The sequence below is a fragment of the Polypterus senegalus genome, chromosome 16 (assembly GCF_016835505.1).
Source record: "Polypterus senegalus isolate Bchr_013 chromosome 16, ASM1683550v1, whole genome shotgun sequence".
NCBI classification, from domain to species: Eukaryota; Metazoa; Chordata; class Cladistia; order Polypteriformes; family Polypteridae; genus Polypterus; species Polypterus senegalus.
The window spans coordinates 88826784-88851087 of NC_053169.1; the positions used below are offsets into that span (position 1 = coordinate 88826784).

At 39.3% G+C, this 24304-nt stretch overlaps 1 protein-coding gene across 2 annotated transcripts in view; it reads left to right on the plus strand.

Moving 5' to 3' along the window:
* The window catches only part of prepl (prolyl endopeptidase like), a 51332-nt gene that overhangs the window by 26442 nt on the left and 586 nt on the right, over positions 1–24304 (plus strand). The window contains exons 6-13 of one of the 2 annotated variants that reach the window (XM_039738010.1): positions 6745–6961; positions 7137–7325; positions 9588–9791; positions 12134–12309; positions 12463–12679; positions 16341–16490; positions 19116–19242; positions 20788–20870. In XM_039738010.1, the coding sequence (XP_039593944.1) occupies positions 6745–6961; positions 7137–7325; positions 9588–9791; positions 12134–12309; positions 12463–12679; positions 16341–16490; positions 19116–19242; positions 20788–20870 (1363 nt within the window). Of the gene's footprint in view, positions 1–6744; positions 6962–7136; positions 7326–9587; positions 9792–12133; positions 12310–12462; positions 12680–13406; positions 13505–16340; positions 16491–19115; positions 19243–20787; positions 20871–24304 lie in introns of those variants that run through there. The other variant, XM_039738011.1, reaches the window with a different exon arrangement.

The following is a 24304-nucleotide window of genomic DNA, read 5'->3' on the forward strand; positions in this document are numbered from 1 at the left end:
ATAATAATCACATTTTTGTGATGCCATGCCTTGTGTAATAAACATAAAAGAATAAATAAATAAAGCTTGTAATTCTTGTTAATAGGTATTTGGTACTTTAACATTATTGTATACACGGTTTTACATATAAATATTAACATTTCTAGTCACTTTATGTACACATAGAACAAAGTGTGGTAAACTCTGCTGTATCTTGAATGTCGTGGCATGATTCCCATGCCAGGTTATTGTCTGTGTTGAGTTCTTTCAAAGACACGGAGATGAGGTTGTTTGGTTTGTGTCATAGACTGTATGCCATTGCTCAAAGCAATACTCCCCCCAAAACTGATATATTTTTTAACATGTTACCGCATGTATTTTGTAATGATGGCCAAGAGAAATTTTTAATCTCATATTTGAAGCAGAATGGAGATAACAAAGTTTCTGATAGAATAGCCATTCATGGTGACGAACACAGGACTAAAGCAAAAATCTCACATTACCGGAGCAGCGTAATCCAATGTTGGGGATGTTGTGAGCATATGACATGTGTTTTAACTAAAAATGTTGTTAAAAATACACCACCTCCAGAAAACCTCTGGTGAACAAACATGAAGCGTGCTCAGACACAAATGAGCATTTGAATTGCAGACCATCCTGCTGCTGTTACATTTGTATTCATATCCACAGCTGGAGTATTTCTAGATTATTTAGCGGTGGTCTGTGGAACAGCATATGTGAATTGATGTTCTACTTGTTTAACCGTTTTCTATATACACAATTACAAGGTCATATTCTCTTCCTGAGAATGTTTTTTCTTTTCTTTAACTTTTAATCTTTAGTTGTACATGCTTCTCAGTAAACTTTGCACTGTTGATATTGCATTAACCGCAATGTTAGCCAATGAATAAGCTGTTACTGAGCTGAACTTGTGACCAGTTAATGAGGGGGTAACTGGTCAACTCAATTTAAAAAACAAATAATATGTAGAAATAAAATATCTAAAACAGTATTTCAAAAGCAGGTTATGTATATGAGTGAAAAGATTATTAAATACATAGAACAGAGTGAAATATAGAATGCTGATTGCATTTCACTGATGCTCACAATAAGGTCCATACATCCAATGTTAATCGATGTTTATAGTTGCAGGTTGGCAGTTCTTATCCCAGTTGTTTTGGAAAGCAGACAGGAATCAACTGTTTAATATTGTGCCATCCTGTTACAGGACGCTCTGTCATTCTGTGCCAATTTAAAGTTCTCAATCAACTGAACAAGGGTCCACCATAAACACTTCACCTCTGTGCCACTCTTGGAGGTACAGTGCTTTGTCCTTGCCCTTTAACACATGACAGAAAGCACTGCATCAGTGCTATCACAAACAATATGTGTTTAAATCAAAATGGTGCCATAAAAAGTATTAAATTCATTGTTGTCACTGTGCTTTTCATACAGGAAAGTATTTCAAAATATCCAAGTAATCAAAATAAAATGGAGGTGCTTATAGTGGGTCCATCAGCTAAAGCCCAAATTGGTCTTGGACTTCTCGGCTCTTTCTCTGTCTTTTACAAACCTCAAGTCTGCAATCTTGGTGTTATTTTTGACAGTAACCTCTCTTTTGAGAAGCAGATTAATTCTGTAGTTAAGAGTTGCTTTTTCCAGCTTCGTCTTTTAGGTAAGATCAAGTCTTTTCTATCTTCTAGGGATCTTGAGAAAGCTACTCTTGCTTTTATCTTTTCTTACCTTGATTACTGCAACTCACTGTATTCAGGGATTAGGAAATCCCTGATACGCAGGTTACATTTGGTCCAAAATGCTGCCGCTCACTTTCTGGTTGGGGCAAGAAAATCTGACTCTGTTTCTCCGATTTTAGCTTCTTTACACTGGCTGCCTATCGGTTTTCAAATTGATTTTAAAATCTTGTTGCTAGTTTTTAAATCTTTACATGGGCTTGCTCCTGCCTATTTATCTGTATTGTGTGTTTTACACCAGCCATCGAGAGTGCTTAGACCTTCTGGTCAGTTGTCTCTTGTTGTCCCTCATACCAAGTGTAAAACTAAGGGGGACAGACAGGGCTTTGGCAGCTGCTGCCCCTCGCCTGTGGAACTCTTTACCTCATCATATAAAGGAGTCGTCTACAATTCAAAACGAGATTAAAGACTCCTTTCTATTCACTTGCATTCCATGACCTTCAGTAATACTGATGGTTTCCTCTTTGTGATTATATAACATTACTTCTATTTATTATTTATTTTATTTATGTTCATTTATTTTATCGTTATTTATATGATTTTTCTTCTTTTATTGTAAAGCACTTTGGCCACAGCATTCCTATGTTGTTTTAAATTTGCTATATAAGTAAATTGACATTGTCAGAATAAAAGACAGAATATGCATGCCAGTACTAAAAAAACTTTTATCACAATACAGATGCATTTTATTTGTTACAAAAGGTCAGAAATAACACACAAGTATTGCCAGTATAGAATTCATTATTTTTAAAATTAAATAACTTATGTAATAATGTAGTACTATATAAACCACACATAAACCAACCTAATCCAGTTCAGGGTTACAGGGTTGTTCCGTAAGGCAGGGCTCCCAAACTTTTGGACGTCAAGTACCACCTGAGGTTAAGTGAGTTGCGTTGCGTACCACCCGCACCTTGTTGAAAGGGGGGGAGTTCGGGTCTAAACCAACCCAAATCTGAATAAAAGTTAAAGAATTGGATGAAATTATGCATAAAATTAATGAAAAAATTTGTGCATGTACATAAATTGATAAATTCCGCCCCGAAACTGAATCCTGCCTTCGGCCTGTATGTAACGCAGTTACCGAAGACGAAATGGTATCAGCTTTGTGCTTAGATCTAGTGACTACGATGCAATACAGCGGCAGTGCACGTATAACAACAAACGCAAGCGGTTTCTGTGAGGCAGAGTAACCGAAGACTAAATAGTGTCGGCGTTGTGCTTTCATCTAGTGACCAAAAGCTCAAACAGTGAAGTAGAAGTTGACTTCCGCGAAACGGAATTATGGTAGTGTTAAATGAACTAAATACTGATTCGAATAATAGGTTTTATTTATTCAGATGACGAAATTTCACACCACACTAAATTTGGGAATCTACGTATTATTGTATTTAAAGAGTTTCATTGGTTTTTGCTCACAACAGGCTTGTCATAAAGGGTTTTGCACAGATAAATTAAATTTCAGGGACCGCGATGCGTAGCACTTGAAAAGGCTCCGCGTACCACAGTTTGGGAACCGCTGCCGTAGGGCACTTAGTAACAGCGTACTGAGTTTATCTGCTGCATCACTGTGCTAACCACGCATACAGAACAATCAGTTTAAAATATACAGTGAGGCGTACAGCTGGGGATCCTGCCCAGCCGGGACGCCTGGAAGGACCGGGAGAGGAATAATTCCTCCCCTGGACCACGAGAGGGCAGCTGCCCTGGTCTGCATCGAGGCCATGGGATCTAGAGCTTAGAAGCTCAACCCTGTTGGGGCCCATGGCCACTGCTAGGGGGTGCGCAGAGGATTATGGATCCTTGGATTGCAGCACTTCACCACACCCGGAAGAGATTCCAGGCCCACCCAGAGTGCTTCTGGGTGCTCATGAGGCACTTCCACCACACCAGGAAGTGCTGCCGGAAGATCATCACGAAGCACCTGGAGCACATCCAGGGTATTATAAAAGGGGCCACCTCACTCCATTAGTTGAGACAGAGTCGGGTGGAAGAGAACGGAGCTTGCGTGTGAAGTGAGGGCAGAGGAAGGAGAACGAGAGAGAAAGAAGGGACTGAGTGTTTGACTTGATTTGAGCATTGTGTGCTGTTGTAAAGATGTGGAAAATTATTAAACTTGTGTGGTTCTTGGACATCTGGTGTCTGTCTGTCTGTGCACAGGTGCTGAACTTCCACAACAGGTAATAAAAGAAATACACATAAAATTAAAACATTATAATGGGAAACGTTTAAGAGAATATTTCTTTCATACTAATGACAAATTAAGGTTTTCAAAGTTGTATGTAAAATCATTCAACACAAAATGTTTAATTATAAGCCATACCTCAAACACCCTTGAAACATTATGTCAGCATAGTACACGTGTGTTATATATAAATGCATAGGAAATAAAATAGTCATACTTATCCATCCATCCATCCATTATCCACCTCTTATCCGAGGTCGGGTCGTGTGGGCAGCAGCCTAAGCAGGGAAGCCCAGACTTCCCTCTCCCCAGCCAGCTCCTCTGGGAGGACCCCGAGACGTTCCCAGGCCAGCCGGGAGATATAACCCTTCCAACGTGTCCTGGGCCTTCCCCGTGGCCTTCTCCCAGTGGGGCATGCCCGGAACACCAAAGGAGGCGTCCAGATGCCTGAACCACCTCAACTGACTCCTCTCAATGCGGAGGAGCAGCGACTCTACTCCGAGTCTCTCCCGGATAACTGAACTCCTCACCCTATCTCTAAGAGAAAGTCTAGCCACCCTGCAGATAAAACTCATTTCGGCCACTAGTATCCACAATCTTTCTCTTTTGGTCACTACCCAAAGTTCGTGGCCATAGGTGAGGGTAGGAACATAGATCGACTGGTAAATCGACAGCCTCGCCTTTTTGCTCAGCTCTCTCTTCACCATGATGGACCGTTGCAGAGCCCGCATTACTGCAGATGCCGCACAAATCCGTCTGTCAACCTCCCGCTCCATTCTTCCCTCTCTCGTGAACAAGACCCCGAGAAACTCGAGCTCCTCCACTTGAGGTAGTAATGTGTTCCCATTCCACCCTTTTCCGGCTGAGAGCCATGGCCTTGGATTTAGAGGTGCTGACTCTCATCCCCGCCGCTTCACACTTGGCTGCAAACCACTCCAGTGAATGCTGGAGATCACTGTCCAATGAAGCCAACAGAACCACATCATCCACAAATAGCAGAGACGAGATTCTGAGGTCACCGAACCAGACCCCCCTCCGCTCCTTGGTTGCGCCTAGAAATTCTGTCCATAAAACTTATGAACAGAATTGGTGACGAAGGGCAGACCCTGGTGTTATCATACTTAATTGCACTATTTTATTAATAACATATCACAATGAACATACTGTATTTTGGGATTTTTTTTTTTTATAATATTTTCTCTTAGGGTAAAATTATTCCTCGTGTATAGGTTTCCCACGCTAGAGCCATGGATAGTGACTTCAGCAGTGCTAAAGGCTGGTAGATACTGTACTTTGACAGCATTCATGGGGTAGCCAAGCTTCACTGCTGTGTCAGGTCTTTACCGTTTGAAGACTGTGACTCTGACTGTAGGACTGCTGAACCCTGGGATGTATATTCAAATTTTTCCCCAAACTAATAGACCAATGATTCACTTTTGGTCTTAGCTGTTCACAAATATCTTTTAATATGGTAATAATGTGTCCCTAGAAAATAATTTCTAGGAACTTTATTGTGTAATGCCAGCCAAGTTTGTAAGATTTTGTGGGGCAAAGCTGACCCAAACCAGATTGACCAGTAAAGTTTTTACACACTATTGACACCTAAGCATCTCTGTACAAGGCTTGTTAACTTCTTCTCACTAGTTGTTTGTTTATTTTACATGCCAAAGAAATAGGGCACCAAGTTTGCTCAAAACTGTTTTATTTATTACTAGGAGGCTTCGCCTCCTGCTCGCTTTGCTCACCAACCCCACCGGCCCATGCTACGCACCAGCCACTTCGTGTCTCTGCTGCTTGCGTGTGTGGATTTCACTTTCACCAAACAACAAATGTTTTAATTCTCGCAGATTCGCCTCTTCACTGGGAAGAAACGCTACTTTTCACTGATAGCAACACGAATTAGACGATCTACAAGTCTCCGACTTAAAGTTTAAATCCAAACAATATCTACATACTTCTGTCATATAACCTATGTCCATATAGTCTATCTCTTTTCGACGTTCCGTTATTTCACCGAGTAATAATTTTCGTTTGTTTGTGCTAATGTGATCTTTACTATCATTTTTTGAGACTTTCAGATTTTATTACTTTTATTATCTCTAACCTGCTCTGCATGTGTATCGCGCCAATGTTTTTGAACCTCTTTCCGACGTTCTACTTTGTCATGTGTTCTTTGCCTTTTATTTCTGGCCCCAGGCGTGGTTAAATCTCTTGCCGCAAAGTCTTGTTTCGCGAGACATGAAATTATCTCTCTGAAAAAATCATGTCTCATCCCAGGCTAAAAAGTCTCGTCTCGTCCCAGGATTTTTTTTATACAATAGAGAGACTACAACCTAAATAAAGATGTGCCTTGGTTGATTGTCAAAAATATTAGCTTGGTCAAATACAATAGCACTTAATATTCAATAAAGTTAAGTAAAAGTGATTTGCATACCTCAGTTAGACAATGGAATTTTTTGATTTCTCTCCTGTAATTTTTTGCTTTTGTTCTCTTCCATTATTTAGATGGTCTTGTTTGAACTTATGAAGTTTGGTCAACATGACTATTTATTAAATCGTTGCATGATCTCAAACCTGATTTGTCCTGTTTAATAAATACATTGAAATTTTGTGCTTTTTCTCTTTATCAAATATCGTTTTAAGGAAAACAGTAATTGTATAATGTACACACCTACAGAATAAAGTAGCATTAAGAATACAGCCCTACAAGTAATTCTGTGTAGAATATAGTCCATATCAACTGAAATACTTTTAGAAACCTTTGTAATTGGGCCAGTTTCATGAATTGTTTAATATTTAGGCTCCTGCATTTCTCCCCTCTTTTATCAGGTTTTTTGTGGAACTCTGGTGCTCAAAAGACAAGAAATTCATCACCATAAACTGCAATAGCAAACGCAACTCAGAGGTTCATCTAATCAACTGCTTCTTTCCTTCCCGCACACCAGTTCTTGTTCAGCCTCGAACTGCTGACCTCATCTATCATGTGGATCACAGGAATGAGGAGCTTTATATTCTGGCCAACTTAGGGCCGAATAGCGAGTACCAGGGAGGTGATATTGACTCTTTATTGTGGTTCTGTAAGATCTTTCTCATAGGTGGTGAAGAAAATGTGTACAGATTGCTTTATATTTTAATACAGTAATGTGATATAAATATTAGTCACTAGTGAGAGCGTCTAAAGCTGCATCATAAAAAGTAATTTTTCCTTCTCTCTTGTTTAGCTGTTGAAAACAGCAGTTTCATCACCATCAATTGAGAACTGGAGGTTAATTTACAGCCCGGGTCAAAGTGTGAAACTTGTGGACATGGAGTTATTTGATCAACACTGTGTAATACTTGCAAGGACTCCACAGTGCTTGTACCTTGATTGTTTTCCTCTTGGCAATGTCTCACACTCATCCTGTATAATGGTAGGTGAACTTGAAAAGTCTGAAGTCTTAAATTCATTTTATCTTGGTTTTGTGGGTCTGTATCAGATATGCGTGGCTTTCTGGAAGTGTACAGAACTAAAACATGTGTGACTTTTCCATGCTGGGTGAAATGGTCTGTGTCTTTGGAACTTTTCACACAAAAATAAACAGATTGACGGGCACCTACTTATGACCTGTAGTATTTCAAGATGTAATGAAACTTTACTGTATCCCTATAATAAGAACAATTTAAACTTACATGGAGGGGATTGGTTGAAAAATTTCTTTTCATATAAAAAATATTTTTTCGATTGTGCTTAATTGGCAAATGCAACATTTCTTGAAAAGTGTGTGAGGAAGTGCAGCAAGTGTAAATTTAGATATTGGTAGAGGAGTTGTTTCGGAGAAAGTTGAGATGTGCACGTTAAAAATTCTGGGAGCTACCTCCTATTCTGACTTGTAAAATTATCTCTCTGGTATGGATGAGCAAGGTTTATGAAACCTTTATGAGGAGAAATATGCTCTGTGGGGGTGAGACGTGCCCACTGAAAGCAGAACATGAACCAAAAGCTGAAGAAAAGAGTACAGTGTGGCCAGATGAATAAGTGTTATGTCACTGAATGAGAAAAAGATGAGTACTGAGTTAAGAAAAAGGCTTAGTGAGAAGGTGATAGGCGTTGGGATAAGGAGAAATGGACTAAAGTGGTTGATGAAGTGAGTGAAGTGAAAGACATGAGGTTGGCTGGGAGAACAGGTGCACCAAGATAGAGGTGGAAGGGATGAGGCCAAGAGGAAGGCCCAAGGAGACATGGATGAAGGTGATGCCAGATGGTATAGCAATGGTTCTCACTTCACTGTAAGCATATAGACCTAGAATATGGAGGGAAGAGATTTGGGAGCAACCAGTTAACCGCAGTAAGCCCAGAAAATGGCTGTTAAACCAGTATTAATGATAATGGAAAATATTTGTTTCACATTCTGCCAGTATGAATTGCTATACTATTCAAGTTGCTTGTTAAATCTGGAATTTGTGTATCATAAGAGGAAAATCTAATATTGTGTTCTCAAAATGTTTTTGGACTGTCCTTTGACTTGAGCATGGGAAACGTGCTAAATAAATAAGAGTGTATTATTATTATTATCATTATTACTACCACCTCAGAATGAGTGTGACCCTGATCTAAAAGTGAACAGTAGACAGGGATGTCAGTGCCATTTTCCTTCCATTGACTTGGTAAAACAGACTCTGATGCAAGCACTTGCTCGTGGAATGGTAGCACTGCCACTGTGTGTTTTAAACCAGGTTTGTGAGATGGACTACTGTTTGTTCTTATAGTAACATAGGATTTTGGTATTCAGTATAATGTACTTTAGTTAGAGTCAATCAGTCATGTTCTAACCTGCTTAGTTCTGAACAGGGTTGTCGGGGTCTGCTGGAGCCTATCCCAGGTAGCACAGTGCACAAGGCAGGATCGAACCCTGGACAGGGCGCCAGTCCGTTTCAGCTTTAGTCAGAGTTTTTATTTTTATGTACTTATTAACCACTTTAAATTGTAATGCTTTAAACACAACAGGTTGTTGTTACGCTGCCAATAAAACTGTAATAAATAAAATCTACAGATAGCAGTAAAAACTAAATAATCTCTTGCAATTCTATATATTTTATTTTCCTTTTATCCTCAAGTGGAGACGGAAAGAATTGTTCCAATAAAGTGAGGATGTCCACTCAAAGAGCGAGCAGCCTCTGATTTCATTTGTTATAATAACAAAAACAGGATGGGCATTCAGTGCAGAGCCAGAGTCGGGCGGAAGAGGACAAAGCTTACTGGAAGGACTTGAGGCAGAGAGAGGTGCTGAAGAGAGAATGAAGAAGAAGTGCTGTATTGTGTTTGTACTCTGTATTGGTGGCGAGAAACACTTGGTAGAATAGCTTCCCACGAAATAAAACCCTTGTGTATTGCTGAACTTGTGACTGGTTCTGTCCGTGTCGGGTTTGGGGAGCCGGATTGCCCTCTTCAGGCCACACTATTTAAAGCATGGATCACAGAGGCATACTAATCACTTCTGCACACAACAGGCGCTGTAAAATAACGTCTGCCTGAGGCTCTTCCTCATATTGTGACCTTGTGCTGTGTGGTAATATTAACAATCTGAAATATCTTGGTTAAGGATCATGAAGGTTATTCAGTTTATGATTGAAATTTAAAGTTAAAATCTCAAAATGTCTCGTCTTGTAATTGTATTCCTCTCATTTGTTGACAGCTTCCTCCCTGGGCATGTGCTGTAGAAGCAGTATCTGAACTGCATCTCAAAGGCGATATTTTCCGGTTTAAACTCTCCTCTCCTGTTGAACCTCCAGTAGACTTCTTGTACAGTCCAGTTAAAAGACAGCTATTTTCAGAAGAAGGCTTCACAAAAAAAGTTCACACTGACTGCACAATCATGCGCACAGATGCTAGGAGCCAGGTAAGGAGCTGACAGTGCCCCAAATCATGTGACAAAGTCAGAGAAATTGAAGCTGTCAGTTTTATTTCTTTGAGTGACATAAGTAACCACTGCACCATCAAACAATTATTCTTATCACTGCTGCTTAACAGCTGTAGAGACCCAGACTCGCCTCTGTATTTGTGGAGTTTATACTTTTGCTTATGAAGGTTTTCTCTGGATCAATTGATAACTTCAGATTGGCCCAATATGCTTGAAATAAGATATGTGTAATTGTGTGCATGATCATTGCATGTCGTATGTTAACTATCTTGTACTTAAACTCCTAGGATTCAGCTCTTCACACACCTACAATGCAGATAAGTAGGATCAGAAAATTAGTAACTAGGTGTTTCCTTTGGTGTTACTAATATAATAAACTATAAAATGTAACACAAATCTGGGTGAAAGTAAGTCAGGACATTGTACCAGAATTTAGTTTATTTTTGTATTGTGATTAATGTAAGTATCAATTCAATTAATTGCAAATCTTCTTAGAAATATGGTTATGAAAATGTTTTATGCCTTTGCCATTACAGTTTTCTGAAGTTCTCCGTTTCTTTTATTAATTCTTCACTTTTTCCGTTCCTTAATAAAACATTAATGTCAAATTCGTAGATGTTGTAGATCCTATTATTAAACCTTAAACTTACATTATTAGTATAAACCAGCAGTGTAGCAAGTCAGACTCTCGGCAGAAGCAGTAGTTAGCCATCTTTTTTTTAATCTATAAGTTCTTTAAAAAAGAACCTTCCTAGACATAGTGCTATAGCAGTGTATTTCCTATAAAGTAATATTTTTTTATGTACAAAAAAAGTCAAACACTTACATTTAATGTTTATTAGTAGGCTCTGATTGAATTTGGCACTTTTTGTACTTGCACTGGCACTCACCTCCATCAAAGGACAAGTGCAAGTCTCAGTAAGTTTAATTAAAAAGTAATTCTAGACAGTGATGGCAATTCACACCATCACTAAATCCCTAGCTATAGTGCTGCTAAGGCCAGCCTAAGAGAAAGGGAATAGGTGTGCTACACTAAAAATGGTAATAAAGCACACGGTGTTAATCCCACTTTTCTCTCTGTGGGTCTGTCGGAGCAGTGCTAGTTTCAAAATGTGAGCTGGCATAATGTGTCTCGTCTAACGAACCACTAGTGTGGCATTTCATCGGGGCTTAAGGCATACTTCACAAGGAAATGAAATTCAGTTGGCCCAAACCAAGCTGCACAACATAGGCACAAACAGAATGGTTTTGCAGTATGCCCAGTGTTCTTTTACATAAGAGTGTGCGTGTGATCAGTTCAGGGCAGATGTGTAGGCTACTGAGCATGGAACAAATAAATAGTATAATAAATGATAAACAGTAAAATTTCATGCATATTGTCCCCTTGAAATTAAGGCTTTTGTTGTTATTTGTATACTTTTCAGGGAAAAATGTGTGCAATTTTCACTAAAAACTTATTTTGGAATAAGTTGCTACATTAAAATACATGCAGAAAGAATTTTGTTGATCTTAAAAATCGTCTCTCTATTATTAAAAAAAAAAAAAAATCCTGGGAGGGAGACTAGGGAGACGAGATGTGATCTTCTCAGAAGACAATTTGATGTCCTGCGAGAGACACGTTAACGTCACGTGAAGACAATTTGACGTCCCACGACGGACATGTTAACGTCACGCCAGACAAGGCAGTGAGACAACATTTAAAACAATATCAAGGACATCTAACCTAGCAGTTGTTTGAATGCTTTTGGCAGACAAACATCATGTACTCCCAGCTCTTAAAACAACGACAAGCAACAAGCAGAACATGCAGCCAGTAGATGATCCGTCCGCTTCTCCTTAGCGTGTGTACACCCCCTGCCCACTACCCCCCCTTTTCATAACGCAAGTGGCAGAGACACGAAGTGGCAAAAGGACAGCTTCTGTACAGGCTTTTAAATGATCAACATGCATCGCGACAAAAAAAACATGCAGCTCGCCAGCAGCAGAAAGACAGCAGATGATCCGACGGCATCTCCTTAGCTCCTTCACAACACGAGCAGTGTTATACATCCTGCGAGAAAAATTTAACCTGGGGCCAGAAATAAAGTACGAGTGTTGTTTTTACAAAAGTTTTTAAAGTAAATGTAAAAATAATGCATATGTAACAATTCCCATGAAAATAACAATCTCTTTAAATTGTATATCTGGTAAACCAAACCCGGGGGTGGTCAAGCAGGGGGCAGAGCCCCCAGCTAATTAAAAAAATTCACAAATAAGATATTTATTCCAGTACATGCAGAGCAGAATCATTCACCGACACTCTAACCTTGTGTTCTTTCTAGGATGGCACTCTGGTACCTATGACAGTGTTTCACATGGGTTCAGACAGGCAGCCAACCAACAGACCTCTTCTGGTGCATGTGTATGGTGCGTACGGTATGGACCTTGACATGGCCTTCAAACCAGAGAGTAGACTTTTGCTCGATGCGGGATGGATTCTGGCCTACTGCCATGTCAGGTACTTTTATGGGAATCTGTGTTTTCGTTGCATCATCTGATTTCAGCCTTCAGCTCATAATTTATCCTCCTAGGGTAATTTATTTTTCATATCTATTTTATGTTGTTGTAATTGCTCACCCCTTATTATCTGTGCTTTTTTTTTTTTTTCCAGGGGTGGCGGTGAACTTGGTCTAGCATGGCACACTGCTGGATGCCTAACAAAGAAGAAAAATGGCCTTGATGACCTTAAGGCCTGCATTGTGCAACTTTTTAAACTTGGGTTGTCTCAGCCCAGTCTGACTGCTCTGACAGCTAGCAGTGCTGGTGGAGTCCTGGCTGGAGCCTTCTGCAATGAAAATCCTGAATTAATCAGAGCTGTGGTCTTAAGGGTGAGTATTTTAGTAGCGTGCAGCAATGAGGGCATACAACTTAACACCATCTCCAGCGATGGAAGGTTGCCTGCATTTTTTTGCAGAAACAATTATTTGTAAAGTTTTGTTGTACATGAGTGTATTGCACTCCTCTAAATCAATATAAACACAATCAGCATCTTGGAAGGGATTATTTTAGCAAATTTATAATTTTTATATTAAGCTAATGTGTGGTCTTTTTCCAATGTGCACAAATATTTAATCAAAAATGAACTAATAATACTGCATTAGTATTCTATTCTCAGATGTTGCTTTCAGACTTAATTTAGGCCCCACCAATTTGTTTCTCTTGACAAAAACATCATTAGTTTGACTTTTAGGATTATTCTGAGGGGCAATACAGTATGTCCTTTACAGTTTCAAACCCCTTTAGTTGGCCACAGATAGTGATCTACGTATATAGCTGAATAAAACTTTGACACTTGAACTGTTTATGAGGGTCTTCATTTTAGTAAAGGTGAGTTTTGGCCCTGAAAAAGCGTGTTCACACTCTGCAGTCTTTGGGCTAATATAAAGAGCATTTTCATAGGCTCTAGTGTATCTATTAGGAGCCCAGAGTACATAATTGGTAATGGTGAGTTTCTTATTTTTTTATGGGACTCTTCTCTGTGACTGCATATGGTAAGATCTGTTTGTAATGGGGTATAGCCCTCTAACAGCACATGCTCAATGTCCATTTCCTAAGGCTGAACACTCAAAAATCTGTGACAGGAGCATTGTTGGAACATTCAAGTCATCATATGTAACCAACAAACTGCTGATTATTTCAGGTAACTTTCTCAGGTAAGCACCTGTCAATTTAAAAGAGTTATGCGCTATATCAGTGTATATTTTGGTGTCCAAGTTGTACATTTCATGAAGTGACTCAGCACTGCGCCAGCATTTGTTAGGTATTGCAGGTCGACTATTATAGTAAACAGTCTATGCTTACTGTGCTTCCTCACCTTTTCAATCCTAAAATTAGTTTTGCTTTGTCTTAGATAGCATATTTTTTCAAATAACATTATCTGAAAGAATGCCCCCATCAACAACACATACAGTATTTCTAAACCAGTTCACAAATAGTTCAGCACAACCCAATTTTTAATCCAACAGTTCAATAACTCATAAAAAAGTAGCTAAATTATTCCTAAAAAATGTATGCACTATCTGTATCCTGAGCAGGAGACAGGATAAACCATAATGAAGTATTCAATGAACTGTCCCCTTTTAAATTTAACGCTCCCAACTGAGATTGTGCTGAATGTCAACACCTTATCTCAACACTTTGATATTTTCTGGTGTTCTTACAGTTCTCAATGATCCAAACATGTCCAAGCACTTTAGAATAGTTGTGATGAGATGGTATTCTTCCTCACTGAGGCAGAATCTTCTTTGCTCCTCTGCTACAGATTTTGATTTAATATGTGTCTTAACAGCGGGCACTCAATGAATTGTCGACTTAAGCCACTGAGACTCCTTTTAGAATACAACATATACAGTATATTTCCCAATCCTATTAGCTCACCTTTCATAACACTCCAAAAATTTCCATGTTCTTGTGCTACATCGGTTAATTTCATTTCCACATTTCAAACTAGTGCCACAGTTCCCTCACCCTACAATCTCATCTGTCATTTCCTCCCGTCTCCCACTTTCTTATTCGTATCTTTACTCGTCATTGACCTCAGTTTGATTACTTCACAGGTTACGACAGGAAAAGTGGTGTCATGGGGAACATTTTTTTTTTTTATTTTCATACCACAGAAATAAAAGCTGTCTGTGATAAGTTAACAGCGTTGTTTCACACAATAAAACAGAGAGTGATATATAATTCATGCTTGGACTAACTTGGCTAATTTTACTATACAGTCATGTGATTAGTCACAAACTTGTTCACATCCCATAGCTTAAGAAAGGCTGGTCTAAAGGTTTAAAACTGTACACTTTCAAATCCCTGGTCACAATCCTGACCACACATGCTTGATGCATGGATTGGTAAGGGTGAACCGGTGTGACTTTTTGGGGAAAAAAACGAAGGTGCTTGGGGGGCCTGTATTATTTCTCACCCACTTCATGCAGTTGCTATGCCTCTAGTATGTGTGCAAACCCAAAAACCAAAAGCAGCGAAGGGACGGCAAGTATAATATTATAATGAGTAGGTGACATACATAATGAAGGGATGCACTTCAAATATTTTTATGTTATCTTCCTTACGCTTTTACGATCTGTTGCATCATATTAAACCTTTCATTTATCATTCTGGCACTCACATAACCAGCCTCTGCTAAATTCATCATTTAGGGTACACGTTCCACATGGGTATCACTGCAGAGTTTGAAACAGTTCTGTGCATAGCACACAGTGAAAACCCAGCATCCAACGTCATTTTAGCTGTGCTGCCCTCACAACGAACGGCAGCACTTTAAATACAAACCAGTCTTTAGAAGGTGGTTATGGCAATCTGGCATGCTGTAAGTAACTGTCTTTAAAAGTTAAGATAGTGTATGAAGAACTGGGTCTTTTGTTTTTATCAGATTTATTTTTGATAAGGAAAAGTTTGTGATCCAAAACATCTGGTTGTTCATCGGGTTTTGTGAGTCTGTAGTTGGGTTCTCTGGGTTTAAAAACCGATAGTCCTGGACGTCTGGACTACCGATTTGTTCACCCCTTCATCACACTAGGGTGGATTTGTCAAATGTGTTGTATTATTTTTATCAATATCACTTAAATCTCTTTAAACCAATACAGCATAGTTTATGATAAAGTAAAGAAAAACAGAGTATGAGTAAATAAAAATGTTATTGGAATCTTTTATAATACCTTTGATTGGTTAACCTCCATGACATTAACCTAGAGTAAGACTCAGGCTCAGAATTTTATTTAAATACGGTTATTCCCAAGTGACACTCGAGGTGATGTGTAATGATCCTCTTTAGAGTTTAAGCCTGATTAACACTCAAGACATTATTCTTCTGTCATCGAGAGGATGAAATAACGTCATGCTGCAAAAATTCATAAATATTTCTTTGTGGTTTGCCATTCTAAAGTAACTCAGCAATATTCATGAATGGGGCATAGCCTTCAACCAAATCACATTAGCATGTAAATGAGAAGCTGTAACACCAGGTTTAGAACAAGGTGAAACTGAACCCTTACTTGAGTCAAGCGATAGTGATGACAATGTGAATTGGTCATCATATGTTGACGTGGATAATGAAACTGATGCATATGGCATTGTGCGACCAAATCGCAGTTATATGCCATGTTAATTTGGTCGCTTGAAGGTTCACCCTGGTGCAGGTAGGTGCATGACAAAAAAGCAAAATGTTTGAGATCAGGTAGAAGGACAAGAAAGATGCTAGCCCCCTAAGTACTGTTCACAGTGCAGCAACTGTTTTTCGTGTCAGGGGAAATATGGAAGTCACCAAGTATTGTGCTGTGGTAGCCTACAATAACAAGGTACACACCAATCATGCTTTTCAGGCACTGACATTCTACAATCACATGTGCAAGAACAGAAAAGTAAACAAAGAAACACGCTTTTAACTGTCTTGATTGCAGTATCAGGCTGCAATTTGCTGACTGTCACAAAACAAATCGCCCAATATCCCTAAATATTTTCTGTTTTCATTTCCAGGCACCATTTTTGGATGTTCTTCAGACAATGCAGGACCCATCTCTGGCACTGACTATAGAAGAGCAGGAGGAGTGGGGGGACCCAGCAATGAACTCATCTCACAGAGACTACATTGCCAGCTACTGCCCCTTCAAAAACTTGCGACCACAGGTCAGTCTGACTACACCTCCTCATTTTAATTTTCCTAGTCACAAGTCACCATTATCATGAGAGCATTGCATTATGGCGCCTTTTCCGCTGCTTATCTGCCTAATTCTACCACCACCCCAGGAGAGTGGGATGAATTTTGCAGAGCCAAAATACCAAGCAGTTCTTAACTCATACCTATTCTGAATAGAGAACAGTTTGATGACTCTTGCCTACCCATTGTCATACCAGTTTGTTCACTGGATTATACTCATCACTGGTGACGTCGTGCCTAGTTGTTTTAAAAAACTGAGATACAAATAAATGGTTTAAGGAAATATAAAAAAAAACACATAAACCTATAAAAGAAGCCATACTTATGTCATTATGTTGTAACCAGTGGGCAAGGTGGTCTGCGGTCTGCAAGAGTGAAACAAGGCAGAGGTGGGCAACAGCAACAGACTTACAAAGAAGATAAAGCATGCCTTATGATACCTTAACAGGACTATAAACTTGGGTACCTGGGAGGGAGAGAGAGAAAGTGGTGCAGTTTGGATGGAAGGATATTAATATTGTTAGATGACAGACAGGCCAGGAAATGCCAGGATACACAATTTTGTGGCTGAGAAAAAGAAAACAGAAGCTGAGAAGTAATTTGGAAAGGTTAGAAAATTTAGAGACTGAAAGGAGGCAGCACTGGCAAATCCTGTATGGGGTTGCTTAGTTAAGAGGTCAGGTTGTGAGAGGGCTGCCCTGAAAATTTTAACCCTTCAAGCTAACTAAAGGCTCAGTGGTGCCAGAATACCTGGGGCAATTAGAAGTAGCAATAGGCTGGTGTCCCTGTTTTATACAGAACATGTCTCAACCACAAGTGGGCACACTCTTTGGAGAATTCCACAACTGTGAAACATTTTGTGGGGTGGCAGGGACCGGAAAAACAAGAAGCGCACACCACTTCCTGTATTGCAGACACAACTCTTGTGAGTTGGGCTTTAAAGAGGAATCGTGCTTCAGTATATCACACACCACTGCCTTCTCTGATTCATCTGTTTCAATTCCCCTCTGCGGTAATACAATAGTATATGAACAAATAGTCTGATAACTTAAATCTATATTGAACTAATGGCCGAATAGCTTCTGAAGTCTTCTTCGATACTCAGCCGTTCAATCTATAAAAGTAACTTGTGTCTTACACTCTACAACTTTTTCAGTTTTGGGATTTACTCCTCCATCCAAGGAATATCTAATGACACCAGAGGCTGCAAAAAAAGACATGGTAACCCAGTACTGCAGTGAAGTGTGTGACGAACCCCAGGCACAATGTAATCAAATCACAAATATGCATTCAAGTGATAAGCAATACCATTGAGAAGAAAGTGGGGGAAAAAAAATATCCAGATATAAAATTACAAGGATATATGCTGCAACATTTATACTGTCCTGAAATGTTGCTCATTTTTCAATGGGAAATCACCACAGCCCCTCCGTTTGACCACTGTTTCAGTGTCACCAGAGTTCACCAGCGTCTTCACTGGTGAAAAATGGAATCTGTTTAACCTTCTTGGAGTTAACCCTGACTCGTCTGTCAGGCTAGGAATTCTGTGTAAAAACTGTTAAGCCTGCATGTCTCTTCGGGTTAAACTGTTATGATCCAATGTAAAGTGTTAAGCCTGAGTAATGTTTGGGACAGTATTCTGTTGACATCTAGTATATAAAATGACATCATGCTGCAAAAATAATAATAATCAGTATTCATGAGTGGGGCGGAACCTTCAGCCAAAACACACAACAGTGTGCAAACAAGAAGCTGTGAAGCCAGTTTTAGAACAAACTGAAACTGAACTATTAGTTGAATCACGTGATAGTGATGACAGCGTGAATTGTTCATGTTGGCATGAATAGAGAAACTGATGCATACGGCACTATGTGATTGAACCGCCTATAAAAACAGTGGGCATGTCCGTCATGTGGCTCAGGTAATGACATTCTACTCTCTCGTGTGCAAGTAACAGAAAGGAATGTTATAAGAGAAGTGCACATAGAAATGCACTTCTTCTGCCCCATTTGATGTTGGCCTGTGCTTTGGTGACTGTTTCAAAACATATTACATGAAGGACTTGTGCAGCAGTTGACACTAGGCATAAAGTACCTTTCCTACTGTTTTTATATTAATGTTTTGATATTTACATGCTTATGTTACATTTAATAACATTTTTGCTTGTTGAAAAAATTGAAAGTTTTTTGTTTGTTTTTCCAGGGGTAAACATAACGCTAAGGAAATTAATAGTCGGAAAATATCCACACCCAGTGGTCACCAGTATCAACAACATCTTCTTTGAATTAGATGGAATGTATTATTACTATTATTTTAATTGGTTCAACTTTTCAAAAACAAACTTCACAAAGTGAACCTACATCAATTCCCATGTCTATTTTAATCGGCATACGTTTATGCACATTTTGCATGTTACTGTCATTGCATTTAGTGTACTTTATCCAGATATTTTAATGGTTTTGTTCATGTTCAGTATAAGAAATTATATTATGTTATGAAATTACATGATATTGATTTTTTTAGTAGTATTACTGTCAGAAATTTGATTATTTTAAAAGTCACACAATTAAAGATGGTAATAAATATTTTTGCAGAAGTATCCCTCCATCTTCATCACTGCTTATGAAGAAGACCAGAGGGTTTCACTACAGAGTTTGTGGAGATACATCAACCGACTCAAAGATGTAGTTGCAACATATGAAGAAGTAAATGGAAAAGCAGGTAACTGAGCTTTAACTATAAGGTAGATGGATATACATGGTGGTCCATATTTATTTATGATATTTCACAGGCTGTAGCATTTAAACTACGGCACAAAAAGTATTGAAAATGGCATCACTGTGTAGCCTGAGAATAGGAGTAACAATGTGCTGCACCGGGCAACCCCTGCTGTGTTCAAATACAGAATGGCGGCGAATCGATTGTCACTAGAGCAGCACGTACATTGTGTGCGTTAATACTCCACAACAAACAACTATGTGGTGGTGAAACAGAGGATGGCAGTTGAGTTTGGAGGCAGTGGCCCTAGTGTGCTAACCATCGCAAGAATAAACACAAAATTCGACATCAGCGGTACTGTTGTGCAAGCGAAGGGAGCAGGTAGGCCCAGGAGTGTGCATACTGATCCCATACCGTACACAGCTCTTGTGGCAAACGGCTTTCAAAGTTGGGTTCTTGTTTAGGCGTGTATCGAGATCTGGATGGCGCATTGGTGGACCACGCCATGGAGAATAGGGGATGAAAAAACATTTAAGGTTCTTAATGTTCGTGTTCCATTATGTTACTTGATAATAACATTGGTAGTTTCCTGAAAATAACGCCTTTTCAGTCATACATATAAATGTGGGCCACCCCGTAGTATTGCCCATCCATTTAGATACTGTATGTACTACAGAAATGCAGTAAAGATCTTTTAGGAACTCAAACTCGGAGAACGTCTGCATTTAATAGCATGACTTGTTAAGCCATTAGCCACCGGAAGGTTGTTGGTAGTAATGCAAGGACCCCTTCCCCCCACTTAAACAGATTCTTGGAATTGCAAAAAAAAGAGAAAGAAAGGCCAAGGTGATGGGGGTAAAGTGGCAAACACAGCATTGCAAGCAGCATTTGAACTGTCACAGTTCATTAAAATATTTCTATGAGCAGAACTGTACAAGAAAATGAACCATTGAATTCAAGATCCTACAAAGCCATATTGGTTTTTGTTTTATTCCAGCATTACTGCTTCATAGTGCATTGAGATATAACAGTAAATGTTGACCCGAAATTACAGTGGAGGCTGTCACAGTATACAAACCACCAGTTTTGTTTTTGCAGGTATTAATGAAATATCATTGGATATTGCAGATAATTATTTGTCCTGCAGTCATCTCTAGGATCTGCTTTCAACTTATGTTTTGCTGCCATCACTATATATTTATACTGTACACTCAACAATTTCAAGCAAGTGGTTAATAAGAGGAGTATTAGTTTTGTTGTGATCCTAAGTGAAGATAAGACCAGCAGACACTAGAAATGGACTCCTGTCAGGACAGACGTCTCTCCTGTAGTCTTGACTATATTTGCAATTTTTTTTGCACTCTACACGTTTTTGCTCTAGATTCACACAGAAGTGTTCCACAAAGACTGGGCCTACCCTCTTCATTTTTGTAGTCTTGGCCATCCCCTAAACACTGACAGCCAGGGACTGATAATAATGTCATGTTCTACAGCCAAACTGAAAAGAACTTAAATCCTGAATGCATATATTAACTTACTTCATTCCAGGTTTATCATCTACAATCATTTTGGATAGTTATCCTGGGATTGGTCATTCAGGCCCAACAGATTTAAAGAAATCAATTCAGGAGGTAAGTGTCCACACAGTTTTAGATGCCATACTGTGGGCTACCCATTTGTAGTACAGTACAGTATGTATATATGTGTATCAACAGTGCCACCTGAAACTCTTTAGAAAAGACTGCTATAGAAAAGAATCCCCCTTTGAAATATTCCCATTTTTTTGCTTTACAGCCTTAAATGAAAACACACAAACCAATATTTTTTCCAGCTTTCCTTACTCAATGCAATCTAGAACGTCCAAGTGAAGTATATCACAGCTACAGTTCAGATGAATTTTAAAAAATAAAAAACAATAAAATACTGAGATTAATAAAGGATCACCCCCCTCCTAAGCTCAATCAGGTGTCAGTGCCCACCATTTCCATTGCGGTTACTGGCTTCCTTCTGCCTGTGATCAATTGTAATCAGTGTGATTAATGAAGCTGTTCCTGGAGCATTCATTCCCTTGCTTGGTAGAGCAACTGACAGCAAACAACTGACTATGGGTGGCAGGCCACTTTCAAAAGATCTCAGGGATAGAGTTTTAGACAGACATAAGGCAGGAGATGGAGACAAGAAAATCTGAAAGGCTTTATCAATCCCAAGGAGCCCAGTAAAGTCCATAATAAAGAAGTGGGAAGTGTTTGGTGCTACTAGGACCCTCCCTGGATCTGGCTGTCCCACCAAACTGGATGGAAGAGCAAGGAGGAAACTGGTCAGAGAGGCTAACAAGAGGCCAATGGCCACTTTGAAAAAGTTACAGGATTTTATGGCAAAGAATTGTCATTGTGTGCATGTGACAACAATTTCACAAGTGCTTCACAATTGTAGCTTGTTCGGGAGGTTGCAAGGAAAAAGTCACTTCTGAAGAAAGGCCACATTAAGGCTTGTTTAAGCTTTGCCAGAATGCACCTTGAAGATTCTGATGCCAAGTGGAAAAATGTCTTATGGTCAAATGACACCAAAATCAAACTATATGGCCTCAATAGCAAACGGTACACCTGTGCAGCTCACCATCCACAAAACACCATACCAACAGTAAAGCATGGAGGGGGCAGCATCCTGTTGTGGGGGTCTTTCTCTGCCGCAGGACCTGGGGCCTCATGTATAAACAGTGCGTACACACAGAAATGTTGCATAAGAACATTTCCACGTTCAAATCGCGATGTATAAAACCTACACTTGGCGTAAAGCCACGCACTTTTCCACGGTACCTCATACCCTGTCGTACGCAAGTTCTCCACTCAGTTTTGCAGACTGGCAGCACCCAGCGTCAAAGCAGTGCTACTGTTCCTGTGTGGTTACCTTTTCTTTTTTAGATCCACATTCCTGATGCAGCTTTATAAATACACTGAAATTAACCGCATATTGTTTATTAGTGTAATGCATCTGATTGTAATTAACTTGTAACAATATAATGGTCCAGGGAATAGCATAGTATTACAAATACCATAACTGCTTTAGCGTTGTTACTCTCACTGCACCTTCTTCTTCTTTTTCTTCTTTCAGCTGCTCCCTTTAAGGGTTGCCACAGCGGATCATCTTTTTCCATATTACTCTCACTGCACCACTCGGAGTATTTATATCACTGTATCTGAGTGGGGAATCGCAGCAGTAGCTGATTGGAAAGAGAATTATCGGTATACAGCATCAAGCACACGCTGCCTCAGCCACGGCAAAACGTTTCAAAGCCTTTCCTGTACGGACCTCGCGGTTCAGAAACAGTTTCATCCCAAGACCTATAAACTCACTCAATCAACTGCTCCTTGCAGAACTGTTTGTACTTATAAGTACAATCGCCTCACTGTAAACTTGCACTACAGTTATAATATTACACAACCTGCGCCACTTTATAAAGTGCATATTTACATATGATGGCGATATCATTTTTAAGATGAAATGCAGCAAAATATGTTGATTATATTATACAGATAAAACTTTAACTTCATTTAAATAATCTGTATTGCTAATAATTAAACATGTGAGGACACGGTGCCGCAGAGTTAGCAAGTTCACGTATTGTCCCTGCCCCGCTGTATATTTACTGAGGCTGACGCGACACTAGAAGGATAGACGGATAGAATAATTAAACATGTACTATGAAGATATTTCAATGTTCCTTAAAAGTTTTGAAGAATCGTTGCTGTAAGCTTACAGATGGCTTAACGTCTATTACAGAGCTGATTGTGTGGCGATTGGGTATTTGGGGAAAGAAAAGTAAGGACAGGAATTGGAGGTTAGTATTTTGAAAGAGACAGAAACAGTAAATTATTTCATCGAAGGTCGCGCATGGCGCAGCAGCATCTTGTGTGAGACATGAACAATCACTGTGCCATCGCGTTCTCATGTTTAATAACATGCTTTTATTCCAATCATCATGAAAATAATATCACGTATACATCTCAGTATTTTAATTATTCAGAGAGCTGTAATATCAAGAATGTAATGGATTCTGTGTCCTGTCGGAGAAAGAGAAAGAACGGAAGCACGTAGTGATTCACACACATAGAGCACATAGAAGATCAAATACAAAACAAAGCATTTAACTTGCTACTTTAGTTACAATGGGATTTGAGAAACTAGCAAATTAAGTGATTTTAAGATGAAGTTTATGATGTTCTACTTTGATGACAAAATAAACTATGTGGTTAAAGTGGAAATTTCGAGATTAAAGTTGACATTTTGTGCTTTTTTTCCCCACTGTGTGCCTGTTTTTTTTTTTTTGTCTGTACCCTAATAAACTCAGACGGTGGGCTACAACTCCCTTTTCATGGCGACTTTGATATCTGACAACTTCTTTTTTTATTTCCGGCACTGTGCGACTTTGTGAACTTGAGCTTTCGAGTTTCTTTGACACACTATATCACTCGATAAACTTCCTTTTGTTGTTCATATCACTGTTTAAATCAACAAATAGTATGTTTTTCCTTTGCCTCCACTTGGTATTCGCTGAAATTCTTATATTTTACCCCCGTGCTTTTCCCAGAAGGCTGAGCTTAAGGGCTATTTATATTAATTTGCATATTCAAAGAGGTGTAATTCTGGGAGGAGATGGGGTGAGACTGCACGCGTGTTACTTTTTACGCTGACCAGGATTTATTTAGCAGAAGAACGCGGAAGTTGGCGAACACACACGTTCCTGCATCTGAATTTTTCAGTGTTTAAGCACATTTCGGTTTTTGTGCTTACTACGCACAGCGTTGTGCATGAGGCCCCTGGGGCTCTCGTTAGGTTAGAAGGAAAAATGGATGGGGCAAAGTACCGTCATATTATTGAGGAAAACTACCCTCTGCCAGAAAGTTGAAGATGGGCAGAATGTTCACCTTTCAACACGACGACGACCCGAAGCACACAGCAAAATTGACCACACAGTGGCTGAAGGAGAAAAAAGTGAATGTCCTCGTGTGGCCGAGTCAGATCCCAGACCTATATCCCATTGAAAATCTGTGGAAAGATTTGAAGA